This window comes from Rattus norvegicus, chromosome 5 (genome assembly GCF_036323735.1).
Source record: "Rattus norvegicus strain BN/NHsdMcwi chromosome 5, GRCr8, whole genome shotgun sequence".
NCBI lineage: Eukaryota > Metazoa > Chordata > Mammalia > Rodentia > Muridae > Rattus > Rattus norvegicus.
Window position 1 is genome coordinate 65,754,360 of NC_086023.1, and position 25,842 is coordinate 65,780,201.

Consider the following 25,842-nt stretch of genomic DNA (forward strand, 5'->3'; position numbering starts at 1 on the left):
CCCCCCAACCCTTTTTGGTGTTTCCAGACAGAGTTTCTCTGTGTAGCCCTGGCTTTCCTGGGGCTCACTCTGTAGACCAGGCTAGCCTCAAACTCAGAGATCCACCTGCCTCTGCCTCCAGAGTGCTGGGATTAAAGGTGTGAGGCATCACTATTTGTCATGGCTTCTGCATCTAGAGAAGGACTTTGTTGCACTCATTCAAGCAGGAGCTGAGCTGAGATGGACCAGGGGTTGGCAGTCACATGACCTCTCTAGGCTCGAGCCTTGAGTAGGTCCAAGCAAGACCAGGAGGCAGGGCAAGCATCAGGGATAAGTGGAGAGGTCAACTCAGTCCAAGGGGAGACAGGCTGTACTTCCCGGCTCTGTACTGGGCTTGTGAGTCTCATCCTCTACTTGTGGCACAAAGACATCACCGTAGCCTCCTCATAGGATGTGTGGAGGCTCAGTGAGATGATGCATGTGATGTTTATCCTGGTGCCTCACATAAGGAGGGAACGAACTGCTAGAGGACTATCAGAACTATCATAGCTACCCAGCAGAGGCAGCCAGGAGACTCACAGTCAGAGCCCCACATCTCTGAGCCCTACCCTATCATACAGGTTCAGCCGGCTGGGGTCAGCTGGGGGAGCTCAGTTATACTCAGGTTACAGAGGAATCAGAGCAAAGCCAGGGAAGTACGCATGGGTGGTGAACAGTGGAAGTTGGGGTGGCTAGTGGGTACAGAACACAAAGGGAATTTAGTAACTGAATCACTCTTCTGAGGTCGGGGCCAAGTTGCTGCCTAATAAGTTTCTACATGAATGAAAAAAGCCCTCCTATTTTTATTTGTGCTACATAGAGGCAGTGCTGGGAGCCGAGGATCTGTCCAATGGGACGTCGATTGAGGCTCAGTTCTAGGGCAAGCAAAGCCACACTGGGGCTCTCAGCAGTGGGTGATTACACTGCTAGAAGGAAGTGGAAGGCTTAGACCAGTGCTGTGCTGTCACTTGGTATAGAGTCTGATGAACTAGCAATGGGCTCGGAGCGGCAAAAGCTGATGCTTTCATTGCCACAGAAGCTGGTGCAGGATGCACCCATCTTAAAGCATTTCCGGTGCGTGGAATGAGTGTGCTGGCTCCCTGTATGGCAGGGGTCTGTGAACCCCACAGAGGTTGCTGGACCTAGCAAATAAAAACAGAGAAGTCCAGTGCAGTTCAAGAGCCCTCTTTGCAGTTTAGGTACAGCCTGCACTTGGTAAGTCGTGTACCAAAGGGATCTCTAACAGGCCCAAGCCTTGCAAATCTGGTGTTGTTGGGCCCTGACCTCTCTCCTCCCACCCCCTGTTAAGCCGTTAGATTACATTTCTAAAGGTCTGGTGCCTGATTTGGGCACTTCCTTTACCTGTCTAAAACACTAAGGTCCAACTATCAAAACACCAAAGTCCAGCAATCAAAATTCACTACTTGGCTATTCTGACTAAAATGTCCAATCAGAATCCACCAACTCATCCTAGAACAGACTCGCCCTTTTCTCCTTAAAAACTAGTCCTGCAGAGTCACCTGCTGCTGTCTTTGCCAGATCCAGAGGCAGCCCCTAGCTTGTCCCTCTGGGGGAGTAATCTTTGTGCTGACTCCAAGGCCCCTTCATATACTTACTGAAAACAGGATTGGCAGTTTATTTGAAATTCAGAATTAGCTGGTCGTTCCATATGCAATCTAGCAACCAGCTTCTGCCCTGCAAGTGTCTGGCAAGAGGTTACATTTCCCAGGCTCCTCTGTGCTCTGTGGCTAAACGAGCTCATGAAATTTTTGGCAGCACAGGGAGACAGAACAAAACCGTAAGCAAATTGTGTGTGTGTGTGAGTGTGTTTGTGAGAGAGAAATGTGTATGAACGTGTGTGTGTTTGTGTGTATGTGTGAGAGTGTGCGTGTATGTGAGAATACGTGTCTGTATGTGTGTGTGTGTGTGTATGAGCATGCATGTGTATGTGTGAGAGCGTGTGTGAGAATACGTGTGTATGTGTGTGTATGAGTGTATATATGTGTGTGTGCATATATGTGAGAGAGTATGTGTGTGAATATGCGTGTGTATTTGTGTGAGCATGCTTGTGTGTATGTGTGTGAGTGTGTGAGTGTGTGTGTGTGTCACTTGCTTACGGGGTAATCCCTTATGTGGGCTTTCTGTGTCTCTTCTTCCTGAGACTGAGGCCATGTCTTTGTCCTACTGAGCCTGGGGAATGGGCAGGAAGCAGAAGAGAAGCCACAGCCCACAAATGACCCTGCCCAGCTGTGACCCCAGTCCTCAAGTCCACTAAGTAAGAGAGAAGCAATATACTTTCTTTTTTCAGACAGAGCCTTGCTATGCAGCCCAGGCTGGCCTCCAGCTCATGGCCCTCCCTTTCTAGCCTCCTTTTTGGGGCTACTTGCTTTTGAAACCTTTGTTACTGTTGCTTGGCCAGTACCCTAACTTGACTCAGCCCAGGTATAGGTCCAGTCAGAACCCTAGGAATTGAGAATGAGAGGGAATTGGGGTTGGAATGGGGGGACAGGTTAGCCACAGCACAGCCATCTCTGGGGAAGCCTATCTTTGCACCCTTTTACCATGGGAGTTATAGGGTCCTCCTAGCACTAAGTTTGGATCAGATGTGCTTAGCTCCCTGCTGCCATGGCCTGGGGTGCTCTAGAGAACTATGGAGCAGGGATGGGTTGGAGACCAGGAAGGGACCTGGGCAGGAGAATGGGTAGCCTCCAGATGTGGGCGCACCTCTGTGATCTTCATTCGAAGGCGGTGGTTTTCTGACTGCAGTCCCTCCAGGCGTGACGTGCTCGCCTGGTTCACGCTGGTGACTGAAGTGGAGGTCTTCGAATCTTCTTTCTTCTGGTTCTGTGTGAACTGGAACCGCCTGTTCTGAGTGGCTGCGTCAGGGTTTGTCCTCAGAGTGATGAGCTGAAGGGACAGAGGTGGCTTGCGGTGAGACTCCTGCAGTGCTCCTCTCTCTCCCCAACCAAGTCCGAACTGACAGGCCACCCCCTCCCCCAGAGAGGCCCACGCTGAGCTCTGGCACAGGCTTGGGCATGACCGTGGGCAGGTAGCTTCCCAGTCACTGAGCCTCAAAGTCCTTCTGGGATACGAGAGTCAGCCTTCTGACTGGCTCATTCATACCCTACCAGAGGGGCAGAGGCAGTCCAAGACCTTGGGCAAGATCCCATTGTGGAGAGTTTCTACAACAAGAAAATGGAAGACGGTGAAGACGACTCCAGGGTGAGTTAGAGACTAGCTGTTGACCTGTTTGTCCTGGCAAAGGCACGTAGCAGCTCAAAACCCCTCACATCTGTTATAATACAGGTTCTGTGGGGAAGGGGTCTGGACATGATCGAGCAATTGAAGCTGATTTTTACTTCCTTTTTAATGATGCATGTGTATGTGCATATATGTGGGGTGCTTATGTGTGTACATGCAATGCAGGCAGGGGTGAAGGCCGGCAGTTAGATCTTCTGGGGCTGCAGTTGGGTGCTGGGAACTGAGCCTAGACCCTCTGTGAGAGCAGTTTGGGCTGTCAACTATTGTAGTACCTTCCCAGCCCCACTGGGGGAAAAAAACTTGAGACAAAAAAGTTGCCCCATGACTCTAACCTTATCCACACATTCTAGAATCTTCTCTAGCCCATGGTGGGCTCTGGGCTTAGCCCTGGAGACCAGGAGTAGAGTTTCCATAACCTCTATAAGGACTCCTTAGCCTTGGGTGTAGGTGTGAAGAAGAACTTCATTGTCATCGGCCAGAGGGATTCAGGCAGGAGTGGCTACCAGGACCTGCTGTGCTGTGGGTGAGGGGTTGGAATGGGGTGGGGAGTTGGGGTCGGGTTGAAGGGACAGTGGAGAAGAGAAACCCAGCACAGGCAGAGGAACTTAGGGGAGGGGTATTATTATCATCACCCTTATTACTATCGTTATTATTTTATCATTGTGTGGTCACATAGCAAGGTATGCACATGAGGGTCAGAGAACAGCTTGTGGGGCTGACTCTTTCTTTCCACGTCTCTGTGGTTTCAGGGCTCCAGTTCAGGTTGTCAGCTCTTTGTGGCAAGGGCTTTAGCCTCTGACTCATCTTGCTAGCTTTACTTTTCTTTTTTCTAATATATTCAATTTTTAAAGATTTATATATCGGTCAGGCTGCACAGGGCCCTGAGAGGTTAAAGTCTCTTTATTCATGGCTGCAAAGAATAATGCTTGCAAAATATCTCTTCAAGCCGGTTCTCTAGATTGGTGTGACAGCTGTATCCTACAGGGGACGCGTGGCTGCTGAGAGCAGTGAATGCTGCCCAGCACACAACCATAAGCTCACTTGAAACTACGCCTTGTCTTGTGTGTGAGTCTTAAAAACCCAGTTGAGTTAACAGTTGGTTCTGGAGCATGAACTTTGCAGAGGCCAACACTGTGTCACAACATCAAAAGGGTGGATGCGTTTGCACTGGAAGATGTGGGTGGATACTAAGAGGGGTTGTTCCTTTTGACCCGGTAACGCCATTTCTAAGGCTGTCTACAGCAGATAATTGGAAACAAAAGAATGTGCTATGCAGAGGAAGAATGGTTTTTAAAAAACTACAGTAACTGGAGCATTTAGCAATAAGGGATCAAGGGGACAACAAGAGGGCAACAGACCCACCCCCAGTGATGCATGTGGGTGTGGGAAAGGACGATGGTTGGAGAGCCTAGAAAGAGACACAAAGGAAAAGAGAGAGTGTGCTGCACTGAGACCAGGAGAGATGGCTCGGTGGTTAGGAGCACTCCTTGCTCCTGCAGAGGACCCAGGTTTGATTCCCAGCACCCACACGGTTCACACACACATTTGTAATTCCAGACCCAGAACTTCTGACCTCTGAGGACACCAGACACGCATTCAGTGCATATATACACATATATACATATATATACATCCATAATACATAAATGGCCATAAACATAAAATAATACATTAAATAAAATACCTCAAATAAAAAAGCAACCCAAACCAAAAATGAAGGCCTGGCAAGATGGCTTAGTAAGGAAAGGTGACTGCCACCAAGTCTGATGCTCTGGATTCGAGCCTCAGGACTTAAATGGTGGAGGGAGAGAACTGTCAGTGTGTGCTCTGTCACTCCTGCATCCTCTCCGCGTATTACTACTTGGGACCACACTGCAAGAGCACACATGCATGCTTGCACCTACATTTTAAAAAATGTGACTTTAAAAGATCAAAAGGAAACACATCATCAAACAAGGGTACCCAAGTAAACATTAATAGTTTGTTAATTTGGGGCAGGAGATCTCTCTCTCTCTCTCTCTCTCTCTCTCTCTCTCTCTCTCTTTCTCTCTCCCCTCCCTCCCTCCCTCCCCCTCCCTACCTCCCCCTCCCTCACTCCCTCCCCCTTTCCTTTCTTGAGACAGGTTTTCTCTATAGCCCCTGGGTCTCCTGGAACTTGCTCTATAGACCAGGCTGGCCTCAAACTCGGAACTGGTCTGCTTCTGCTGGGACTAAGCCATATGCCACCACTGAGCTCGTCTCTTTCTTTCCTATTTTTCTCTCTCTCTCTATGTGAGGTGTGTTTCCTGTACCTATTGTTAATGTATGTATACAAGTGTGTGTAGGTGCAAGCATGCATGTGTGCTCTTGCAGTCTGGTCCTAAGTAGTAATACCAGGGAATAGAGACTGGGGGGTGTATCAGCCCCCTAGTTTTTCTTCGTCCTTACAACTGGTTTCCTGCAGAAGCCAAACATCAACAAAGGGTATCTTTACCACTTTTCCCCAAACCTAGATTTTACCAATTCAGCAGGACTGGCTGACCAGTGAGTTCCAGGATCCTCCTGCTAAGAGTATAGGCAGGCCTTGTATAGCTTTTTTTAAAAAATGGATTTCTTTATAATTGAACTCAGATCTCACATTTACGTGAATTAGAAGAGATTAAGGTGGGGTTGGGGATTTAGCTCAGTGGTAGAGCGCTTGCCTAGCAAGCGCAAGGCCCTGGGTTTAGTCCCCAGCTCCGAAAAAAAGAAAAGAAAAAAAAAAAAAAAAGAAGAGATTAAGGTGGGACAAAAGCCAGTCATGGTGGTGCACACTTACAACCCCAGTGCTATGAAGGCCGAGACAGCTAGATCTCTGGAGCTCTTGGGCCAGTCAGCCTAGCCAACCAATGGGCTGCAGAGCAGTGACCGACCATGTCTCAAAAATAAAGTGGCTGGAGCCTGAACAGCAACACTGGAAGTTGTCTTCTGCCCTCTGCCGGTGCACATGTGCTTGCATGTAGGTACATGCACAGATGCACACACACACACACACACACACACATACACACACGTGTGTGTGTGTGTGTGCCCCTCCCCTCCATAGGTCCCTACAGTTCCCTGGTGATGGGCAGAGGCAGAGGCTGGTACCTTTGGCACAAACACCAGGCAGAGAGTGATGGTGCTGCAGAAGATGATGACCAGGGCCACGATGCAGAACTGCACGTTGGGCTGGTCACGCGTCAGGAAGGAGACAGCAGCCCCGATGATGCACATGATCCCCACATTGTACACACTCATGCCGATGTACTTGCTGTCGTTGAGGGCAGGGATGCTCACATTGCGGGTTTCCCATGCCAAGAAACAACCGAATAGCTGAAGTGGTGAACAGAAGGGGAAACAGTCATCCCCAGGAGGAGGCCACCAACTACTTCCACCCAGGGCCCCAAGTTCATCACAGGGGAATGTAGACTGGCAGAGTGTTAGCCCCAGTTCTCCTTCACCCTCACAACTGACTGGTTTCCTGCAGAGACCTATAGAGGCCATAGGCAAAGGAACTTCACATAAGATCTTGGGTGTTTTCTTTCACTCTCCAGAGAACACTGAGGTACAGAGAGGAAAGATGGTGGCCCCACATGGTATGGAATGGCAGGAGTGCCCTGTGGCTTGACTTCTCGCATGCTCCCTGTGCAGAGCTACCCAGAAACACAGATGTGTTTCCCATCCTCTTGGAACTGAAGGTAGCATATGGATGGGCTCTGGACAATGTCCTGTAAGAGGGTGTGGTGCACAAGTTCTGGGCTCTGCCTTTAGAGGGGAAGGGGTTGCATCACTCCCTTCTTAACAGCAGATTGTGATGTGTGGCATGGATTGGGGACAAAAGACCATGAGAACTGCCAGGTCTAGACAACTGGCCTCTGGAGCAGGTTTGCTGAGAGGGAAACTGCCCGTGTCTTTAATCACCATTATTTGGGCTTCCTCTTGTGTGCAGTTCTTTTTTTCCTAAGTGATACCTCTCCATACAGATGTAGACAGGAAAGAAATAGATAGCAGAGAGGCCCAAGGGAGACTTTAGCTCTCACAGTGCTCTGAGGGAGGGTCGGCCACAGGAATAGTCCACATCCGCACCCCTGGGTGGTAGTGAGGGAGGCAGAAAGGAGACTTGAGCCTCCTCTGGGTGTAGGGTCCTGGGTCCTTCTCATTAGTGCCTCTTCCAACCCAGTAACCAATGTCTGCCATTGTTCTGGTCACCTGCTTTCTGAGGGTGACTTAATTTGGCATCATGGGTCAGAAGCAGGTGAGATGAGCCAGAGGATCTGGAGCCATCTCTACAAGTCACTGACCGCGAGACTCCAAACAGGTCTCTCCACTTCTCAGGCCTCATCTGCAGTGTCTGGGAGATGGGGTAACACTGGTCTCCAGGGGCTTCTCTTTTGATGAGGTGGGGGGAGATGCAATGATGGTTTTCTCTTCCCATCCCCATCCTTTTTTCTCAAGCGTGTCCTCTACAGCCTGATTTAATAATTTATTTGCTTCGTTATTTACTTATTTAGAGACTGGCTTCCATTTGTAGCTCGGGCTGGTCTTGTCCTACTGCCCCAGTCTCTTGGGTGCTGGTTTAACCATCCAGGCAAGGAAGGAGGTATTCTAAAGAGACACTTGTGAGCCTCACTTCGACTATCAGACTATTGATCAAGAATTCCTCTAGGATGTGGAAAGGAGAGAAGGCGTGGGCCAGCCAAACAGGAACATCGATATTGAAAAGAGATCTATAACTCGTGGACAGCTCACAGGACGGGCAATGATGGGCTGAAGGTGGGCAGTGCACACCTTGACGAGGACTCCTTGGGTATGTATAACTTCTTAAATATAAACGTTGCTTCCAGATCCTAGGGACAGACTTAGGAGGGGGTAGGGTGAGGTGGGGTATCACTGGATTTCTTTATCCTCTTCCCAATGTGGCCGCATTGAAACTCCCTTTTCTGCTTTTCAGATTGATTTGGCTGTTCTAGTTGGTTTGTGGAAGATGGGTACCAAGCCTGGGTTGCTGGAGCACAGGTCTTACCTCACAGGCAGTACCTCAGTAACCCTGGAGTTACAGGTTTGTGCCCCAACACCTTGGATAGATTCTTTTTAAACTTTCCTTTACTAGGAAATGGCAGTCTTGGAAGCAGACGCACAGGAAGGAAGCCATTGTCTGCTGGAAGCCTGCCCTGTGCGGGTCCTTCCCGCATGCTCCTTCAGTCCCCAGAGGTTGTGTCACCTTTCAGGAGAGGAAGCACAGGATGCACCAGGTGCAGGGACCTGCCTGGGGCACATGGTGGTGGGTGACAGGGTTAGATGGGAGCCTGGAACTCTAGCTCTGACCAGAATGTACCAAACCAGCATGAGAGTCCTGCAGTGCGGGCATGTCTGGGGACCTGGGGATAGCTGCAAATCTCTGACGAGTGTCAGGAGGAAACAGAGTCATATGTTCTTAGACTCCTGGGCACTGAGTTGAGGCGAGGAATAACTTTCTGGCAGCACAACCCATCTGGAATCTGTAGTGGCCCTCATGGAGATACTCACATCCAGATCCCCAGAAGGGGGTGGATGTGGCCGTGCTGGTGGTGGGACATGGGGTTGGGAATGGGGTAGAGAGAATCTTTGGAGATAGTTAGGGACCTGTGAGTAAAAATTTTCCAGATCATCTAGTTGGTCCCTAAACCCAATAACAAGGATTTAGAGAGAAGAGGGAAAGGACTTAGAGACAAACTACTAATCCTTGAGTCAAGGACTCCCTGGAGCCACCTTCACTGGAGGAGTCCGGGAAGGGCTCTCCCTTACAGCTTGCAGAGGAAACACAGCCATGCATCAGGAGGAGGACTGGGAAAATCATTTATGTTTATCTCCTAGGGCTGTGGTGGGGCCCGAGACCAGGCCGGCCCTGCATAGACTGAAGGCTGAGTCACACGGGGCATGCTCTGTTGATTTGCTTTGCTTCTTTTCATGTTGGGAAGGCCCCAAGGAGAGACAGGCCTGGCCCAGAAGCATCCCCCAACTCTGCCTCCCACTTGGTACCTACCATGAGGAGCCCCTTGTAGGCGTAGACAATGCCAAGCCAGATGGTCATGTGGGTGTTTTCGCAGTGTTCCAGCAATGGGCGGATGGAGATGTCCCGGCCTGCTGGGTCCGGCTGCATAAAGAGAAAACAAAAACCCCAGGGACAGATTGGCCACCTTCCAGCAGCAGAGTCCCTAGCCAAAGGTCTCCTTTTCCCACATGCTCCACAACTGGGGATACATCAGGAGAACTTTGCGATCCGATAGTGGGACGAAGGTACCAGCTAGCAACAACTGTGATATGTTTGATGGCTGTAACTCAAGCCTGAATGAACCCTGGTGCTGTGGCTTCTTCATGGTGGTCCAACTTGAAATAGAGGTGCTAAGGGAAAGGGGTGCATTAGTACTGTGCTCCAAGGATCTGGTAAGACTTTAAACCCTTCTGATGGAAATGAAGTGATTCTGAAGATACGTAGCCCCGCCTTCCTCTCAGTAGCACCCCAAAGAACTGCAATTTCCCCCCGGAATCTCACTCAAGTCTGATTCCAGCCAGCCACAGAGCATCTCCTAGAAAGAAATCACTCGTGGCACTGACAGCTCGTCAGACCACCTTGCAGAAGAGACGGGAGCCAAGACCATGATGGATTGAGGATGGTCTTTACCACACCTTGACCAGAAGTGCTTTTTTATGCCTTCCTTGGGCCCTCTAAACCAAAACTTCATGTGCGGACCCAAGGATGGCTTGGGAGGGGCTCACTGAGTCTCTGTCCCTCTCCCAGTGTGCCCAAGTTGAACAATGTCTCCTTTCTCCTTTTTTTTTTTTTTTTTTTTTTTTTTTGAGATGGGATTTCTCTGTATAGCCCTAGCTGTCCTGGAACTTGCTCTGTAGACCAAGTTGGTCTCAAACTTAGAAGTCTGTCTATCTCAGCCTCCCAAGTGCTGGGTTGGATTAAAGATTTACATGTCACTGGTACCTGGCTCTTACCTTTTTTTTTTTCAAATAGTGCTTATTTAATTGCCTTATTAAGAATAAATGGTCAAGGGGTTGGGGATTTAGCTCAGTGGTAGAGCGCTTGCCTAGCAAGCGCAAGGCCCTGGGTTCGGTCCCCAGCTCCGAAAAAAAAAAAAAAAAAAGAAAAAAAGAATAAATGGTCAAAGCTTGCTGATCGGGGTTGTTAGGGCCCAGACTTCAGCAGTACAGAGATTAAAACTGGAATGACACAGATGATATTAGCATGGCAATATGTGTTCAGTATTTTCACTGCTGAGCTCTGGACCACTGATGGCTTCTGGAGAGGATGAGTCATTTTTCTTTAAGGCTGTGGTCCCTGGTAGGTGGGCTATGTCTCAGTGGCTGACATCTAGGAATGTATAGACAGCGCAAACTGCATTTTATGGTTATCAAAAGGGGGAAAGGTACAACATTGGGGTGGGGTAGGAGGATGGGGTAGATCTGGGAGGAATTAGGGTGAAGTGTGTATGTATGGAACATGATCAAAATACACTGCAAGAAATTCTCAAAGAATTGATAAAAGTACAGTAAGAAAATTCCAGTAACAAGTCACCCCATAGGAGGTGCCTGTAAAACTTGTTGGAGGAGCAAGAAAGACAACTGGTTGTGAGTTGCGCAGGGAGGTCTTGAGGAGTCTTTGGAGTGAGCTTGGGCAGCTGGGATTACAGAATACATTGGGCAGACATACATAGGGGCCAATACAAGCCCTTCCAGAAAAAAAAGCATTGAGAAGCTGGGGTGGCAGCCATATTCTACATCACATGACACGGCCTGGGCCAAAGATGATTGGACAAATGGTGGGTACCTGACTCCAGGCAGCTAATCCCGAGCCAGGCCAGAGATCTGTGAGGTTTGCTAATACTCTTTCCAACGGTATTTTCTGAACACTTGTCTTTCCCAACCTCTTGAAGACATCCCACTCTTCACTCCTAAATCATCTTAGGGTGTGTGTGTGTGTGTGTGTGTGTGTGTGTGTGTGTGTGTGTGTGTGTATGTGTGCGTGTGTGTGTGCGTGTGTGTATGTGCGTGTGTATATGTGTGTGTATGTGTGTGTGTACGCGTGTGTGTGTATGTGTGTGTATGTGTATGTGTGTATATGTGTGTGTGTGTGTGTGTGTGCGCGCGCGCGCACGCGCGCGCGCTGGGCGTGAGGACACTAGCAGCCACGTGCTCACACTTTCCAGCTGGATCACTGACACTGTGTCTTCTCTATCACCCATCTTCACATAATTGTGATGGGTCCTTTAAGACATTTTGTAGTTTTTCAAAGGAGGACTCACCTCAGGACCATGAACTGCATTTTCTTGTCTCCCTGGCTTGCTTTAGTTTCAAGCCCACTGTGGTCTTTCTATCTGTGTTCCTGAGGAATTCAGTGCAGTTAACCTGCAGAGCATCCTGTGTAGATTGGCTGACTGTTGTCACTACTGGCTTCAGGTTATGCATACTGGGCAGGAATCCTGCCTAAGGGTTGTCCTCAGCTCCCCTGGGCTATACCTTGGGGCATAAGATGGCACTTTGTCCAATGACAGGTGATGTTAACTGTGCTCACATGGCTGTGGCGGTCACACCACTTGAAAGGTAGCTTTTCCCCTTTGTGACTAAGGAGTCATCCTTGGGATCCACTGTGAGACCCTGCAAGGATCCTGTTTCCTGCAAACATTAGCTCAGGCCTACCGACTCTGGGAACTGCAAGCCCAGGGTTTGCTAACCGTCACCCCATTTGGACGTACCCTATTCTGCTGCAAAACAGCACATTCTTGCTTCCCTGTTACTTATGGTCTCGTGGGTGCTTTGGAACCCAGTGTCCTACAACCCATTGCTAGCACTGTGCATTTTGACTCAAGTTAATGCAGATTCGGCCATTGGAAAACGCTTTCCTGTTGCCTGACGTTTTCTCCCATGTGTTCCTGTCATTTTATATTTTGGACACTTCCTTATTTCTTGGTACAGAATGTTCTCAGTTCCCCTGCCATTTTTTTTGCCTTGGCCCAGCATTGGAATTTGGTTATTTTTCTTTTTTCTGGATTATGGTGCTTAGAAATCAACATCTAAAAAATTTGTGGGCTCGCTGTCTTAGGGTGTCATTGGTTTAGTCCTATGTATGTACACAGGTTTGTATACACACGTTTATATCTATCATCTATTAGTCTTATATATTAAATACAATTTATTAGCCATTGCCACTTAGCTGGTACCTATTTATCATTTATCCTTCTCTACTATCTAAGCCTCTATCAGTTAGATGTTGTCTGTTTACCTCCTATCAATCATCTATCATCTACGGGTCATTCACCTATCGTCTATGAACCCTTTATTAGCCATCAATCAATCGTTGGTCCTCTAGCATCTACTTGTCCCCTCTGTCTACCATCTGTTCCTTATCTGTTCATCTATCACCTCAGAGATCTCGACTGCCTCTCCTATTCCCTCATTTCACCTCTCTTTTTGCACCGAGACCTCTGATTTCCAATCCAGTCACTATATTTACTTACTCGCCTGGTTTCACAATACAGCGTCAGAATCCATTCATACAGAGATACCAGCAACAAACTTACTAAGTAGAACTGATGATTTCTTAGCAAACCCTGTTTGCCAATCCAACGGAACCCTGGAGAGCAAGCATATTGCCCAAGAAAGGTGTTCAGGATGCTGTGCTCTTCTAAAGGTGTGCCTGACAGCAAGGGGTGGGCGAACACACGGTCAATACTCAGAAGAGGAGCACTTCGATGGGCCCATGGGTGTGGAAGGGAGGCTCCAGGAAGGGGAGCCTAGAAACCCTCCCTCACCTGTCTGATCTCTATGCCTGGCCTTGGAGGCAGGCACTGCCTGGGTCCCCGTGGATGAGAAAAGATGGTCTTCCTGTATGGAAGCCGGAGAAGCTGAGTCTGTTGGGGTCTGTGGGGTCAGGCCTTTTTATCTTCAGATTATTCAGCTGCAAGCTCTCGGGCTCTATGTCCCTTTAGCTGTGCCAAGCCGCAGAAAGACATTAGCTTCTTTGAGTTCACATGTGAGTAGGAGTGTTAGAAGGGACAGGAGGTTCTTGAGGTGACCTCCAGAATGCTGGGAGATGACTCTTCATGACACCCTTGCTGGATGGGATGCATTCGTTGTGGTTAATGGGGTTTCCCAACATCCTCCCCTTGTTTAATTACGGAGACAGCATGGACTTGTTCCCAAGGTCAGCAGTGACATGGTGTCAGATTCTGTGTCTGACAGCCTCACAGACATCAGAAAGCAGGAACAGAGGTCATGTGAGTTGCAGACGTATTAACGATTGTGTCTGCCGTTCTAGATGAAGGTAGCCATGCGAGGTGGGTTCAGCTGCAGTGAGTGTGGATGTTCTGCCGCATGCCACTGTTCAGTGTAAGGAGGACTTGGTCGGTGGAGGCCGACAGTGCCTGCCTGGTTCTACATACTGTGACAGGAACCCCTCCCTTTGACCCTGGGGAGATGGTTCCTTACATGCTCATTTTACTGAACCAAACCTTCTTCCTGGACTTTATCTATTGCGGACCTCATCTTTCCTCTGTCCAGAAAAACTCTGTGCTGTCTCTCTGGGTCTTGAAGGGCAGTCCACGAAGGACTCCACCTGCACTTTCTTCCACCTGACCCTCATGCAGCCTTGAGTGTCCCCTGATCTAGGGTCGAGCCTGACACTTCCAGCGTGTGGCGTAGACTGCTGCTCCCTGCTCTATATGCCTTTGACTCTCCAAATGTCTGCCTTCCTTTAGGAAGTCCCATGGTCTTTGTCCCATCAGGAGATGCTCATGGGACTGCTGTGATCTGCCTATACTCCAGCCCAGCCATCTTTCACCCCAGCCCCTCTCACATCCACATCCTCTCCCGTGCCTTCTTCAAATCCCAGCTCTCTCACCCAGCCCTCTGTTTCCTATCTACCTCAGCAACCTTGTCACGGCCTGGAGTGCAGCAGGGCAGAGCGGCAGAGGCAGGGCCAATGAAGAGCTCAGAAAAGGCAGCGGTCCTTGGAGCCAGGGACCTGGTTTTTCCTTTACTTCCCCATGTCACAGGTCCTGACTTGGAAATAACTCTTCCAACTTGGCTTTTCACATCCCTGTCTTGCATCCCCAACTCCATGGTACGAGAAAGTCACGGTAGCCCGGATTGAACTAGGGGATGATGGGAAGCCTTTGAATACGGTACCCTGGTACTGAATCTCAATGCAAGCTAAGTAAGTCGCCGTAGGGTCACCCAGATCCGTTGTGGGACTTGGGTTTACAGTGGACTGTGAAGTCCAGCCAGTGGGAAGAAAGAGGCGTCACCTGAGCACTTCTGAGTTATCACTGTCATGCAGAGAAGTGCCACTAGAGGTCACTAAAGCACCGTGTGGCATGCTGTGGATTGCCATTACCCGCTGCTGGGAACACAGAGCCTCACCTATCCAGTGAGGCTGCAAATGCGAGCCAAGCTGTCATCGACTACGAAAAGGACCTACTTGGCCCTGACAGAGGCCACTGAGGCCAGGTATCTAAGTTTGTGGTAGACCTTCCAGGGAAGCTATGAAGGGGTGCTGGGGGAGGGGACACTGCTCTAGGCTTCCTTGCGAGGAGGTGGGTAGGGGGTGGGAGGGGGGCTGTCCACAGAGCTTGTGCCTGGCTCCAGGCCTCTCTCTGTTCCCAGGTCTGTATTCCCTCTGGCTTAACAGAGCTGCTCTTGCTCTGGATGACTGGTTGTAAAGACTTGTAATCTGCTCAATTCTCTTTAGTTTTCTTCTTTCATTTTCTCACCTGGCAATTTGTCAAGTATTTGTCCATCTGTCCATCCATCCATCCATCCAACCATCCAACCACCCACCCATCCATGTATCCACCCATCCATCCATTCATCCATCCACCCATCCATCCATCCCATAACTACTAAATAAAGCATCCTCATTTCCCTGGTACTTCTGAGGGCATAGCGATGCCACTGAAAGCAGGACAGAAGAGGGTCCTGTTCTCACAGGTCTGCCGTCCAGGGACAGGTGGCTTCCAAGAGAGGTGGCCTCATGTGCTATGTACTGGCCTCCCCCCTCCCATGTAATGGTAATAGATAAGCAATGAATGCTCAATGGATAATCATGGTAAGGATAAGGTATGGATAAGACTCACCTCCTGCTGGTTGCTATGGTACGAACGCCACGCAATGCCGGAATGCAGCGAGATCTTACACTCACTTTACAAATGAGGATGCAGAGGCACAGAGCCGCTAACGAATCTAAGTAACTAGCCTGCTCTCCACTATTAAGTCAGAGGGGTGAGATTACACCCAGACCTGTCTGGCGTTCCTCCCACCCTCACCACTTGCCCTTCTAACCCAAACCCCACACTGCAAACTTCTCCTGAGCATCATGCTGGATTCTAAGGAGACAGCAGGTAGGAGACTGTTTGCGCTCCAGAAGGGAATGGCTTCACCATTGAGCGTTTAGTAGAGAGCCCTTCAGAAACCCTGGAACTCTGAGAAGGCTGAGTTTTTTATGCTGCAGGCTGAACTCAAGCTGAGGAAATGCTCGCCTGCATGGTAGGGCTCTGTGCCCAGCAGAGAGGTGGACACCTGCTCGGGATGGCCAGAGGGTAGACATGTTGGCTCTGGCTTCAGCACTGCTCAGCGGGAGGCTTGCACACGCTGCCTGGGAAAGCCTACTGCATCTGTGCATGGGGAGGAAAGCAGCTGGCTAGGATCCCTCTGCAGGATGCAGTTCCCGACAATGTAGGTCAGCTGCCTCTGGACACAGCCTGCATGGGTAGGCAGCACATAAGGGCAGCAGGTCGGGGCCTGGGTCTGCCAACTCAGGCCTGAAAGACAGAGACTTAGTCTTGTTACAGTCTTATGGGAGAACTTGGGCGAGGCCTTTTCCAGGCTTCAGCACCCAAGTTACAAATGAGCCTCGTGTGTGTGTATGTGTGTGTGTGTGTGTGTGTGTGTGTGTGTGTGTGTGTGTGTGTGTGTTCCTGTGTATGCCAGCAGCAGTATGGAGGCCAGGGGTCAATCTTGGGTGTTGTTCCTCAGGACTTAGTCACTCTGCTTTCCTGAGACAGGGTCTCTTGTCTCTCACTGGGATCTGGGACTTGTCAATTAGGCTAAGCTGGCTAGCCAGAGAGCCTCAGGAATCTGTCTCTATCTCCCCAGCTCTGAGATTACAAGCAGAGGATCCCCATGCCTGGCTCTTTACCTGGGTGCTGGGGAAGAAATTGACGTCCTCATGCTTGCAGTCTCCTGGCACCTCCCCCTTACTGGTCAGTTTACAGTGTGGTGGATCACTGGAGGGTGGTTATCCTTGCCTACCATTTATTCTGTCAAAGTCACTTTGTGTATTCCCTGGAGCCTGCTATGTCTAGACAGTAGACACTAAGACACTGGCTATCCAAGACCACACTCTGATGCCAGCATCCTTGGAGCATGAGTTCTAGTCAACACGGATGTTGGGCAAGCCACACATCAGCAAGACCACAGAGAGACCCAGAGGTCCTGGGAAGCTGGGATGGGAGGACTGCTTTGGTCAGCTCCACTGGAAAGGTTCTGCCGAATTGCTGACATAGGGGGTCCCCAACATCCAGGGATGAGGGAGAGGGATGACCTGACATGTCTAAGACTTGCGCATGGGCTAGACCCAAAGGAGCCAGGGTAGGTGCATATGACAAGAAGGGCCAATGGAGGCCTTGCTGAGCAAGATGTGTGCCGGCCTCTCAGGGAGCTTGGGACAGCACAGGCTCACAACCTGCTTGTCTTGGGAGGTTAGGTTTCTAAGCAGCTGCTGGTCTGCGATGCTGCTGGCTCCAGGGCTGTTCTGGGACAGAGTAACCTTTAAAGGGTTAAAATGAAAACAAAATAAATGCTACTCTGTTTGTGTATACATGCATTGGAGTGCCACTCTGGGGAGTTTGAGCCTTCCTCCCGCCATGTGGTCAGGCTGCCATGCCAAGTGCTTTCAGCCATGGAGCCATCACAATGGCCTCAGGAAAGGATTTTAAAGGATGAGGGGATATAAGATGAGAAGTTCTTTGGTTAAAAAGGAGAATCCTGGGGCTGGAGAAATGGCTCAGTGGTCAAGAGCACTGGCTTCTCTAGAGGAGGAAGAAGAGGAAGAAGAGGAAGAGGAAGGGGTGGAGGAGAGGAAGAGGAAGAAGAGGAGGAGGAGGAAGAGGAGGAAGAAGAGGAAGAGGAGGAGGAGGGAGAGGAGGAGGAGGAAGAGGAGGAGGAGGAAGAGGAGGAGGAGGAAGAGGAGGAGGAGGAGGAGGAGGAAGAGGAGGAGGAGGAGCGTTCAATTCCTAGCACTCACATGCTCTCAGGCATCCAAAATTCTAGTTTCCAGAGTTGGGCGCCCTCTTCTGGCCACTGCTGGCATTTGCATTCACAAGGATATACATACATGCAATAAAACAATAAAATAAATCTTTAAAACAACAACAAATGAGGCCTCCCTTTGTCATCTGCTCACCTGTGACAGAGCACAGAGGAGCTATGACACAGCTCTGACACTGGAACAGACTTGCCACCCAAGACTTCTGTGTGTCCTAGTAGAGGGGCTGGGTGGGTAGGCCTGGGTTAGGATTTGGGAGAAAGAAGCTGGTGAGGGAGGAGCCTGATGTGTGCCATGCACAGTGGGTGGCTTGCCCCTTGGACCCTTCCATCCAGCTCTCTGTAGCTGCCTTGAAGAATTTCCTTTGTGTTCCATTCCTGCCTCATATCCTAAATGCCAAAGTCAAATTTTAAAAATGCACTGGAAAATTGGCAGTTTTTTTTCTTTGTGTGTGTGTGTGTGTGTGTGTGTGTGTGTTTTGGTGGTCACATAAATTTTGGGGAATGTATTTCAGTGCCCATGAGATACTTTTTTCCCCCTGGGGTCAGGTGAATCCATTCTACCTTTTTGGGGGAAGATGGAGGACCCCCTCGGTAGAGAGAACATGGAGTCCATCGTTTGGCAGCTATGTGCTTTTGAACACAGTTCTAAGTTCCTCTGAGCTGCGACTTCCTCACCTGCAGACTCTCAGGGCTAGCAAGCAGATGAAGGTGGGTAGCTAACGCGTTCACAGCCTGCAGAAGCTGAGAAGCCTCCTGAGGTGTCAACCGTCATCATTATCTTTAACTGCAGAGTCTCAGAGTTCTGCAGCCAGGAGGGACCTTCCAGAAGTCTCGGGCTGGGCCGCTTATCTCTGCAGCCCAAGGCCAGAGCTATCACTTCAGGTAAGATTCCTTTCTGAAAGTCCTGAGTACAGGTTTCTTCCCAGAATCGCAGATCAGACAGGGAAGAATGCTGTCAGCCCCAGGGGCTTTTGAGGGTACTTCTGGCTGCTTTTCCTTTGTGGGTGCGGAGTGCAGCTCTTTAAAGGTGAGGGGTGTCTGTGCTTTGCAGGACAGACAGCCTGTGCTTTAGGCACTAAATATCATGAGGTCCTGACCGACATGCTCTCTTCCCCCTATTCAGTTTACAAACACTAAGAAGCTTATGCAAATTTTGTTCTTTTCATATCAGAGAAACTGAGCCCCCCCCAACCCCATGAGGACTCATGGCAAGAACTGGCACAATCTTCTGGCCTTGCCCCTGTGTGCTGGATGGTTGTCTCTGGGCTACGTCCTATGTCCAGACTAGGCAAAGGCAGAGGATGAACCATTGGGCTGTGTCCAGGAAGCAGGGAGAGAAGGCACAGAGAAGCAGGGGGTGTGGCCTGGGACTGAAGGGACCTTGGGCTGAGGCATCTCCAGTCTCAGAAGTATCCTGAGTATGACCTTGGCGTCCACTGGATGTTCCAAGGCTCTGTAAGGGCCACAGCTGTAGAGGATCGGGGCTGCTGGTACAGCCATATGTCCCAGTATACTCGGCCCTTTGCAGCTGCTGCAAGTTTTCATGTAATAAACTCTCTTTTGATTGATCTCAGGACAGTAATGGCAGAGAGAGGATCAGAGTAAACAAGACACATATAAGAGAACACAGCAAGAAAGACAGAGGAGAGCCTAGGCCAGAGAGCCTTCCCACAGAGCACGTGGGGTGTCTCATTCGCCTTCTGCATAACTCTGGCAAGTTCTGCTCTCTTCTCAGGGAGACAGACCTTCTGCATGGAGGAGTGTGCACCTGCACTCTTCCCTGCTTGTCTCAGTCAGATCCGGGGAGGCAAAAGACCTCCTTGATTAGTTCATGGATTCCAAGCCAACCTGTGCTCTGTAAGGGTGCTTTTGTGATGGGTTGTAGCTTTATTGTCTCCTGGGGGTCTGCAGGGCCTGGGACAAGGGTGGTGACATTGACAACTCTACAATATACTTACTAAGTCAGAGGTGACCAGGGTCTTGCACCCAGAATCCTCACCCCACCCCCACCACAAGTGCAAGGATGGCCTAGCAACTGGGAAAGGGAGAGAAGGGAGTTGTAGAGGCAGCCTGTATGCTTCAGAAAATGGAGATAGGTTGGTGACCGTGGTGGCCGTGGGTGGCTTGTAACCTGCAGACATGTGTTACCTCACTGGTACTGTGTTTAATGTGGTTAGGCCTCATCACCAGTGAGTAAAACTCTAGTAACTTGGTATGAAACCCAGATTTCCAGCTGTGTTTGGAACACACAAGACCCTTGGCATCATCGGGCAGCCTTAGTTCAGGGAAGTGGCCATGCTTAGAGTGGGTTGCTTGCCTCTCAAGTGCAGCCTTCGTGGAGACTGATGTCTCTACCAATGTCTCAGAGTCAAGAGGATGCCCGGAGGAGCTTTTGCATCTCTGTGTGTGCATGTATGCTCGTGTGTGCGTGTATGTATGTGTGTGTGTGTGTGTGAGTGGTTGCATGTGTGCATATGCATGTGTGTGTATGTGTGTGAATGCATGTATGCATGTGTGTGTATGTGTGTGAATGCATGTATGCATGTGTGTGTATGTGTGTGAATGCATGTATGCATGTGTGTGTATGTGTGTGAATGCATGTATGCATGTGTGTGTATGTGTGTGAATGCATGTATGCATGTGTGTGTATGTGTGTGAATGCATGCATGCATGTGTGTATGTGTGTGAATGCATGCATGCATGTGCGTGTGTGTGTGTGTGTGTGTGTGAATGCATGTGTGTGTATGTGAGCACATGTCTGTATATACATGTGGAGATGTGGAGGTTGAAGGAAAAACTTAGCTCTTGTTCCTCAGGAGTTGTCAAGCTAGGTTTTGACAATGGCTCTCACATACGGCTTGGACTTGACAAACCCCAGGGATCCTCTTGTTTCTGCCTCCCCAGCACCGGGATTACAGGTGTGACAGGCTCTGCTTTTTTATTTTAAACATGGGTTCTAGGGATTGTACCCACGTCCTCATGCTTACAAGGTGGGTTCTTTACCAACTGAGCTGTCACCCCAGTTCTTAGAAGCGCTTACCTCTAAGTTTTCTAAGAAAAGTACCAGAGTCTGGGGAGAGCAGAGACAGACGTCTGTAGATGGGAAGCAGGCAGGAGCCTCGGGTACAGAGTGCTGGGGACAGTGCACTGCACAGGAAGGTGTAGAGAAGTCCCTTCAGGAGCACTACCCTATGTGGACATGCGGTCAAGAAATTCTACCACTATCCCAGGAGCGCCGAGGGGTGTTGGGGTTGCTGGGACTGTGAGGGGAAACTGCCCAGGAGCCAACAGGAAAGGCCTGGAGAAGGGTGGACATCTAGTGGACTCAGGATTCCTAGGCCTTGGGACTGGAAGCAAAGCTCTCTAGGGGGTCTCTGCTGACACGGAAAATGTAATTATCCACGAGGTCACCCAGAAGTGACAATACTGAATGGAAAGTGTCCCTGCTGACTTTGGGAAAGCAAGTCCCTTTCCTCCAGAGCCTTATAAAGGACAACATTGGAGGTTCCAAGATGGCAGCTCCCAGCAGGCAGCAGGACACCTGCCCCCACTGCTGCAGTGTGGCCTCACAGTCAGCAGGATGGGGCATTCAGGGGTCCTCAGGGTGGGAGTACGCTCAGAAGTACTCGCCTTCTGTGAGACAGCAGAGATGAGGAGAAATTTGTGTTCCTCAGATCCTGACACAGCACAGCATGTGAGATGAGGTGACATCATCAAAGGCCCGAGCACAGGTGGAAAGACAAGGCTCTGTCATTTGTCTTGTACCCAGCACCGACAGAACATGACCTCATCACAGCACGTGCTTGCTCCTAGGCAAAGCCAGTATGGGTTTAAAATTCCTCCTTTCCAGTGTCTCTGGCCTTCTCTCCCCTCTCTGAGCTCTGGGGACAGAGCCTGTGTGATCTTTGCCTCTTGCCGTTCCACACCCAGTCCTACACGCACCAGACCTGATGTCCCTCTAGATTATGAACCACTCCCAGTGGCCCCTGGGCAACTCCAAGAGGCCCAGTGCAGGGAACTTTTGATCACCACAGATTTTTCAGCCTCTGCCCACCTTGCCCTTCCACGACCCTCTCAGGAATCTCCACTCCACTTACATCCGGCTCCACTCCTGCCATGGGCGCCCCTCTAGCCCAGCGTTTGCCAGTATGAGCTTACCGCCCTCTCTCGTCAGCCCGCCACTGCTCCCATATTTGCTAGTCCAAGGGTGGCCGCAGTCACTGTCCACCAAGTGAGACCTGGACTCTTGTGTCTCCCTAGTCTTTCGGTTCCTCCTTACCTACGTAGTGCCTCACCAATCAACTACATGGGGTGGCTGTCACACAAAGCTGAGTGGACGTCTGGTCCTGGCAACTCCTTCTTGGCCCAGGCTCCTGAGTCCTCGAGCACCTGTCACTTCTCACTATCCTTCACCTCCCTGCTCCTCCATCCATACCAATGGCTTCCAAATAGCCGGAAACTTCTGAATCCTATGTCTGCCTCTGTGACAGTCCCCAGTGCCCATCCAGCCTCACCCCCTGCCTCAGCAAACCCAGGGTTGAGCCTTTTCTCCGTCCCCCAGGCTCAATGGCACCTTTTCCCCAGGCCCCTCCTTCCCACAAGGTGAATGCCTGCCTGACCCGGCTTTAGGAGTTGCTGCCACTTCATGCTCTCTCCTCAGTCCCCGCCACTTCTTGCCCTTCCTCCTGCCAATCCTCCCGCTGACTACTCTCTGTTGGACAGATTCTGCACAAAGTTTGTTCCATGGCTAGCTTCATTATTCCATGCCAGGGGCCTCTGTGAAGCTCAAGGCTGAAGCTCTAGGTCACACACGCACGGCAAAGAACAGAGCTGGCACGAACACCAGGGACACTAGTCACTATCCTTAAGTCATTGCTCTAACCCAGGGTACCCAGCTGTGTGGTATGTCTGGAGAACGTCCCAAGTGCCCCAGGATGGTGCTGTCTGCATGGCATTGTCCTTGTACCTGCAGCAGAGCAGCCTCTGGCACTGCACTGTAAAATACGTTATTCTTCACGCTTACAACACAGGGGAGAATGGGAGCCCATCCTAAGCTGGCCAGCAGTCACCCCTTGTCTTAGGGTTTCACTGCTGTGAAGAGACACCATGACTAAGACAACTCTTATATGGGACAACATTTAACTGGGGCTGGCTTACAGGTTCAGAGGTTCAGTCCAGTATCATCAAGGCGGGAGCACAGCAGCATCCAGGCAGGCATGGTGCAGGAGGAGCTGAGAGTTCTACATCTTCATCTGAAGGCTGCTAGATGAAGACTGTTTCCTGCGTGACTAGGAGGAGCGTCTCATTGCCCACCCCCAAAGTGATGCACTTCCTCCAAGGCTATGCCTACTCTGACAGGGCCACACCTCTTAATAGTGGCCCTCCCTGGGCCAAGCATATTCAAATCACCACACCCCCCTTTTTTTTACTCCCATATTCACCTCCTGTTTCTACTAACCCTCTGAGGTCACAAGGTCTCTGACAGGACAATTGCCTCTGACTTTAGGTGACATCTGGGTCCCCAGGCAAGGTCTCAGAGGGCTATGTCCTAGATTTCTAGCCTCATAGTTGGCAGGGCCCAGCTCTCTCCTGCCCAGCCCTTGACCTTGAGGCAATGGGAGTACACAGTTCAGCCAGGGCCCGACTACACCACAGTCTCACCACCTTCTCATTCAGTGCCCGACCTGGCTACTTTCAGACGACTCTGGCTGTCAAGTTCCAGCCCAGTGTAGTGTGAACAGGGGAGTGACAGTACTGGGGTGTGAAAAGGCTTTCAAATCAGGACACTGTGCCAGGGGACGGGGACACAGCCTGGTCATTCTACTCCCCTTTGTGCATCTTACAAGTCTCAGTGGCTTTGCTGCTCAACCTGGTCCTTCTGTAGCCATTAACTTTTGTCCCACTCTGAACAGTCACATATCGAACCCACAGCCCAAGGAACATGACCAAGGTCACACAGCTACAACTTGAGCACTTTTGCTCCTCCCTGGGACTCTGGGCATCTCTGCTCACCAAGGAGAAAAGAGGGGTGCTGCCTGGTTGAGTCTGACAGGTTCCCTTCTCCCAGGTCTGCTCTGCTTGAAGTGATGGTTTGCGTGAGGCTAAAAGCAGCCTAGAATTCCTGCAGGGCTCGGGTGTGCTGGCGGGCCGGTATACTGAACCAGAGCCACAGAGCCACGACCGCCGGATGTTTGTTTGTCTTTGGAGAAATGTTGGCATCACCTGCTAGAGGGTTGTTCTGAGCATTTAGGTAAGAACACGAGAAGACAAAAGACGACAAGGCCGAGGGACGCACGTGCCCCATGGTAACACAGGCGAGAACAATGCAGGCATTTGATTTTGCTCGTTGTCATTTCATGAGGCATCATAATGGGAGCCCCCAAAGTGCGCTGCTGCAAAGACCGTTCCAAAAAATCTTTGTTGCTGCTGCTACGTTGGGTGGAAGTGGGGATCCCAGGGTGGTCTGAGGCCACAGAGTGTGTGAATCCCTTCCCACCGCACACTGGGGCTCATTGTTCTGGGCCTGCCAGGGCTGTCACTGCTGTCACCAGGGATGTCATGGTGTCCTGGGTTAGAACATGAAGCTGCTCTCCCTGGATCTCTCCCATACCCTGACTGGCAGAGAGCACACAAAGGCTATATGTGCTGTAGGGAATGGTCTGAAAGGCAGCTCTGAGCCGCTGAGAAAATCTTACCAGGCTTCCCCCAACCTCTCTTTGCATACTTCTGGTAATGAGGTGCTCACTACCCCCTAAGGTAGTCCAGTTCACCCAGGATCAGGCAGGACTTCAGGAGAGACGCTCTTCACCTGAACTGAATTCAGATCCAGTGACTTCTCCACTGTCCTCCACTCTCTCCTTCCCACAGCTCAGGACGGCCTCTCTGAGGTGAGGGACAGAGAGTCCATCCTCCCTGCTTGTTCTTTTCCAGGTGAATGTCACCTCCACCCGCACAAGATCGTGCCTAATTCTTTACCTACCCAGCGACCTTTAGTTATTGTGTTACTCACTACATTCATGGGACCTGGGGTCTAGCCTGATGTCCCCTCTCCTGGGGCTGTCCCCCGAGCTTGCCTTAGTTATGTAGCGACATGCACTGGAGATCCTCACAGCACACATACATATGCACACACATGCATGCACACTCGCGTGCACTTGCACTGGGCGCCTGTACACGTCCCTCTCCGCCGTGACTCAGATCAACACCCGAGCCCCTTGCTTCTGAAAGAAGAGTCCTTGTTACCCCTCCTGACCTTTCACGTCTCCTTTTTAGGCAGGGTGTATCTTTCAGCTGTTTCAAAACCAGGCCAAGAATTACTGATAAACAACCGTAATGATCTGAGGCCAAAATGATGAAAGAGGTCCATCCGGAGGGAGGAGCCGCAATGCCAGGGAAGATGAAGAGGAACGAGATTTGGGAGGTTAGACATGAAAAAACCCCAGAGAATGCAATGTGCCTCTGGCTCAGTGGGAAGGCAAGCCTGTAACGTTAGCTTAAATTTTACAAATATGATCTTACGGGAGGGACTCTGTGACCCAGCCTGATTGGATAGAAAGTACCCGTGCTAATGTACAGATGGGGGAAAGCTGGGCTTAGAGGGGCAAAGGAGACTGACCAAAGGGGTCTGGAGGCAGCACAGGATGGTGCACCCTGACGTTCTAGCTGTGCACCCTTATCTTAGCCCCTATAGCCACTGAGGGTCACATCACTGAGCCTGGCCAATGGGGCTGTGGTTCGACGTGTCAGCTGACCCGCCTGGCTGAAACGTGAGGAGCGGTTGCAAGATCCATGCTGCTTTATTTGTGGTCCAGATGGTGAGTTGCCTCCGGGAAGATACTGTCCAGGACAGCCACCTGCACCCACAGCTGGACTCAGCCTTTGCAGCGTCATCTATGGACATGCCGTCGTTCTTTGTTATTGTGGCTTGGCAGAGCCTTGCCAACGCAGGGGCGCAGTGACGCTGGCCATGGGCTCAGCACTCTGCACAGCCACCTCACCCAGTCTTTGAAAGGTCCCATCAGCATCCCAGGGCTTGCATAGAGGACTTACTGAAGACCCCCAGGAAAACTCAGATCCACAGATACCCAGGCCCCCATGTAAAACGGTAGATGCCCACGTCACCTTAGTGAGTCCTTACATGCACAGGGATGCGTCTGTGTTACTTATAGCTTTTCTTCTTGCTATCTAGGGGAATCGAGGCACAGAGTGGTGAAGCCATTTGCTTACGGTCCCAGTACCACTGAGGTCCAGCAG

General features: G+C 50.5%; 1 protein-coding gene and 1 long non-coding RNA gene across 2 annotated transcripts in view; one reads left to right on the forward strand and one right to left on the reverse strand.

The window, feature by feature from the left end:
• The window catches only part of Gabbr2 (gamma-aminobutyric acid type B receptor subunit 2), a 340,623-nt gene that overhangs the window by 11,287 nt on the left and 303,494 nt on the right, over positions 1-25,842 (reverse strand). Inside the window, 3 exon segments of the mRNA NM_031802.2 lie at positions 2,743-2,925; positions 6,388-6,612; positions 9,302-9,412. Of these exon segments, the coding sequence (NP_113990.2) occupies positions 2,743-2,925; positions 6,388-6,612; positions 9,302-9,412 (519 nt within the window).
• On the forward strand, positions 6,993-11,209 carry LOC134478964 (uncharacterized). Its single transcript, XR_010051795.1, has 3 exons — positions 6,993-8,086; positions 8,390-8,531; positions 9,133-11,209. It is a non-coding gene; the product is annotated as an uncharacterized LOC134478964 (long non-coding RNA).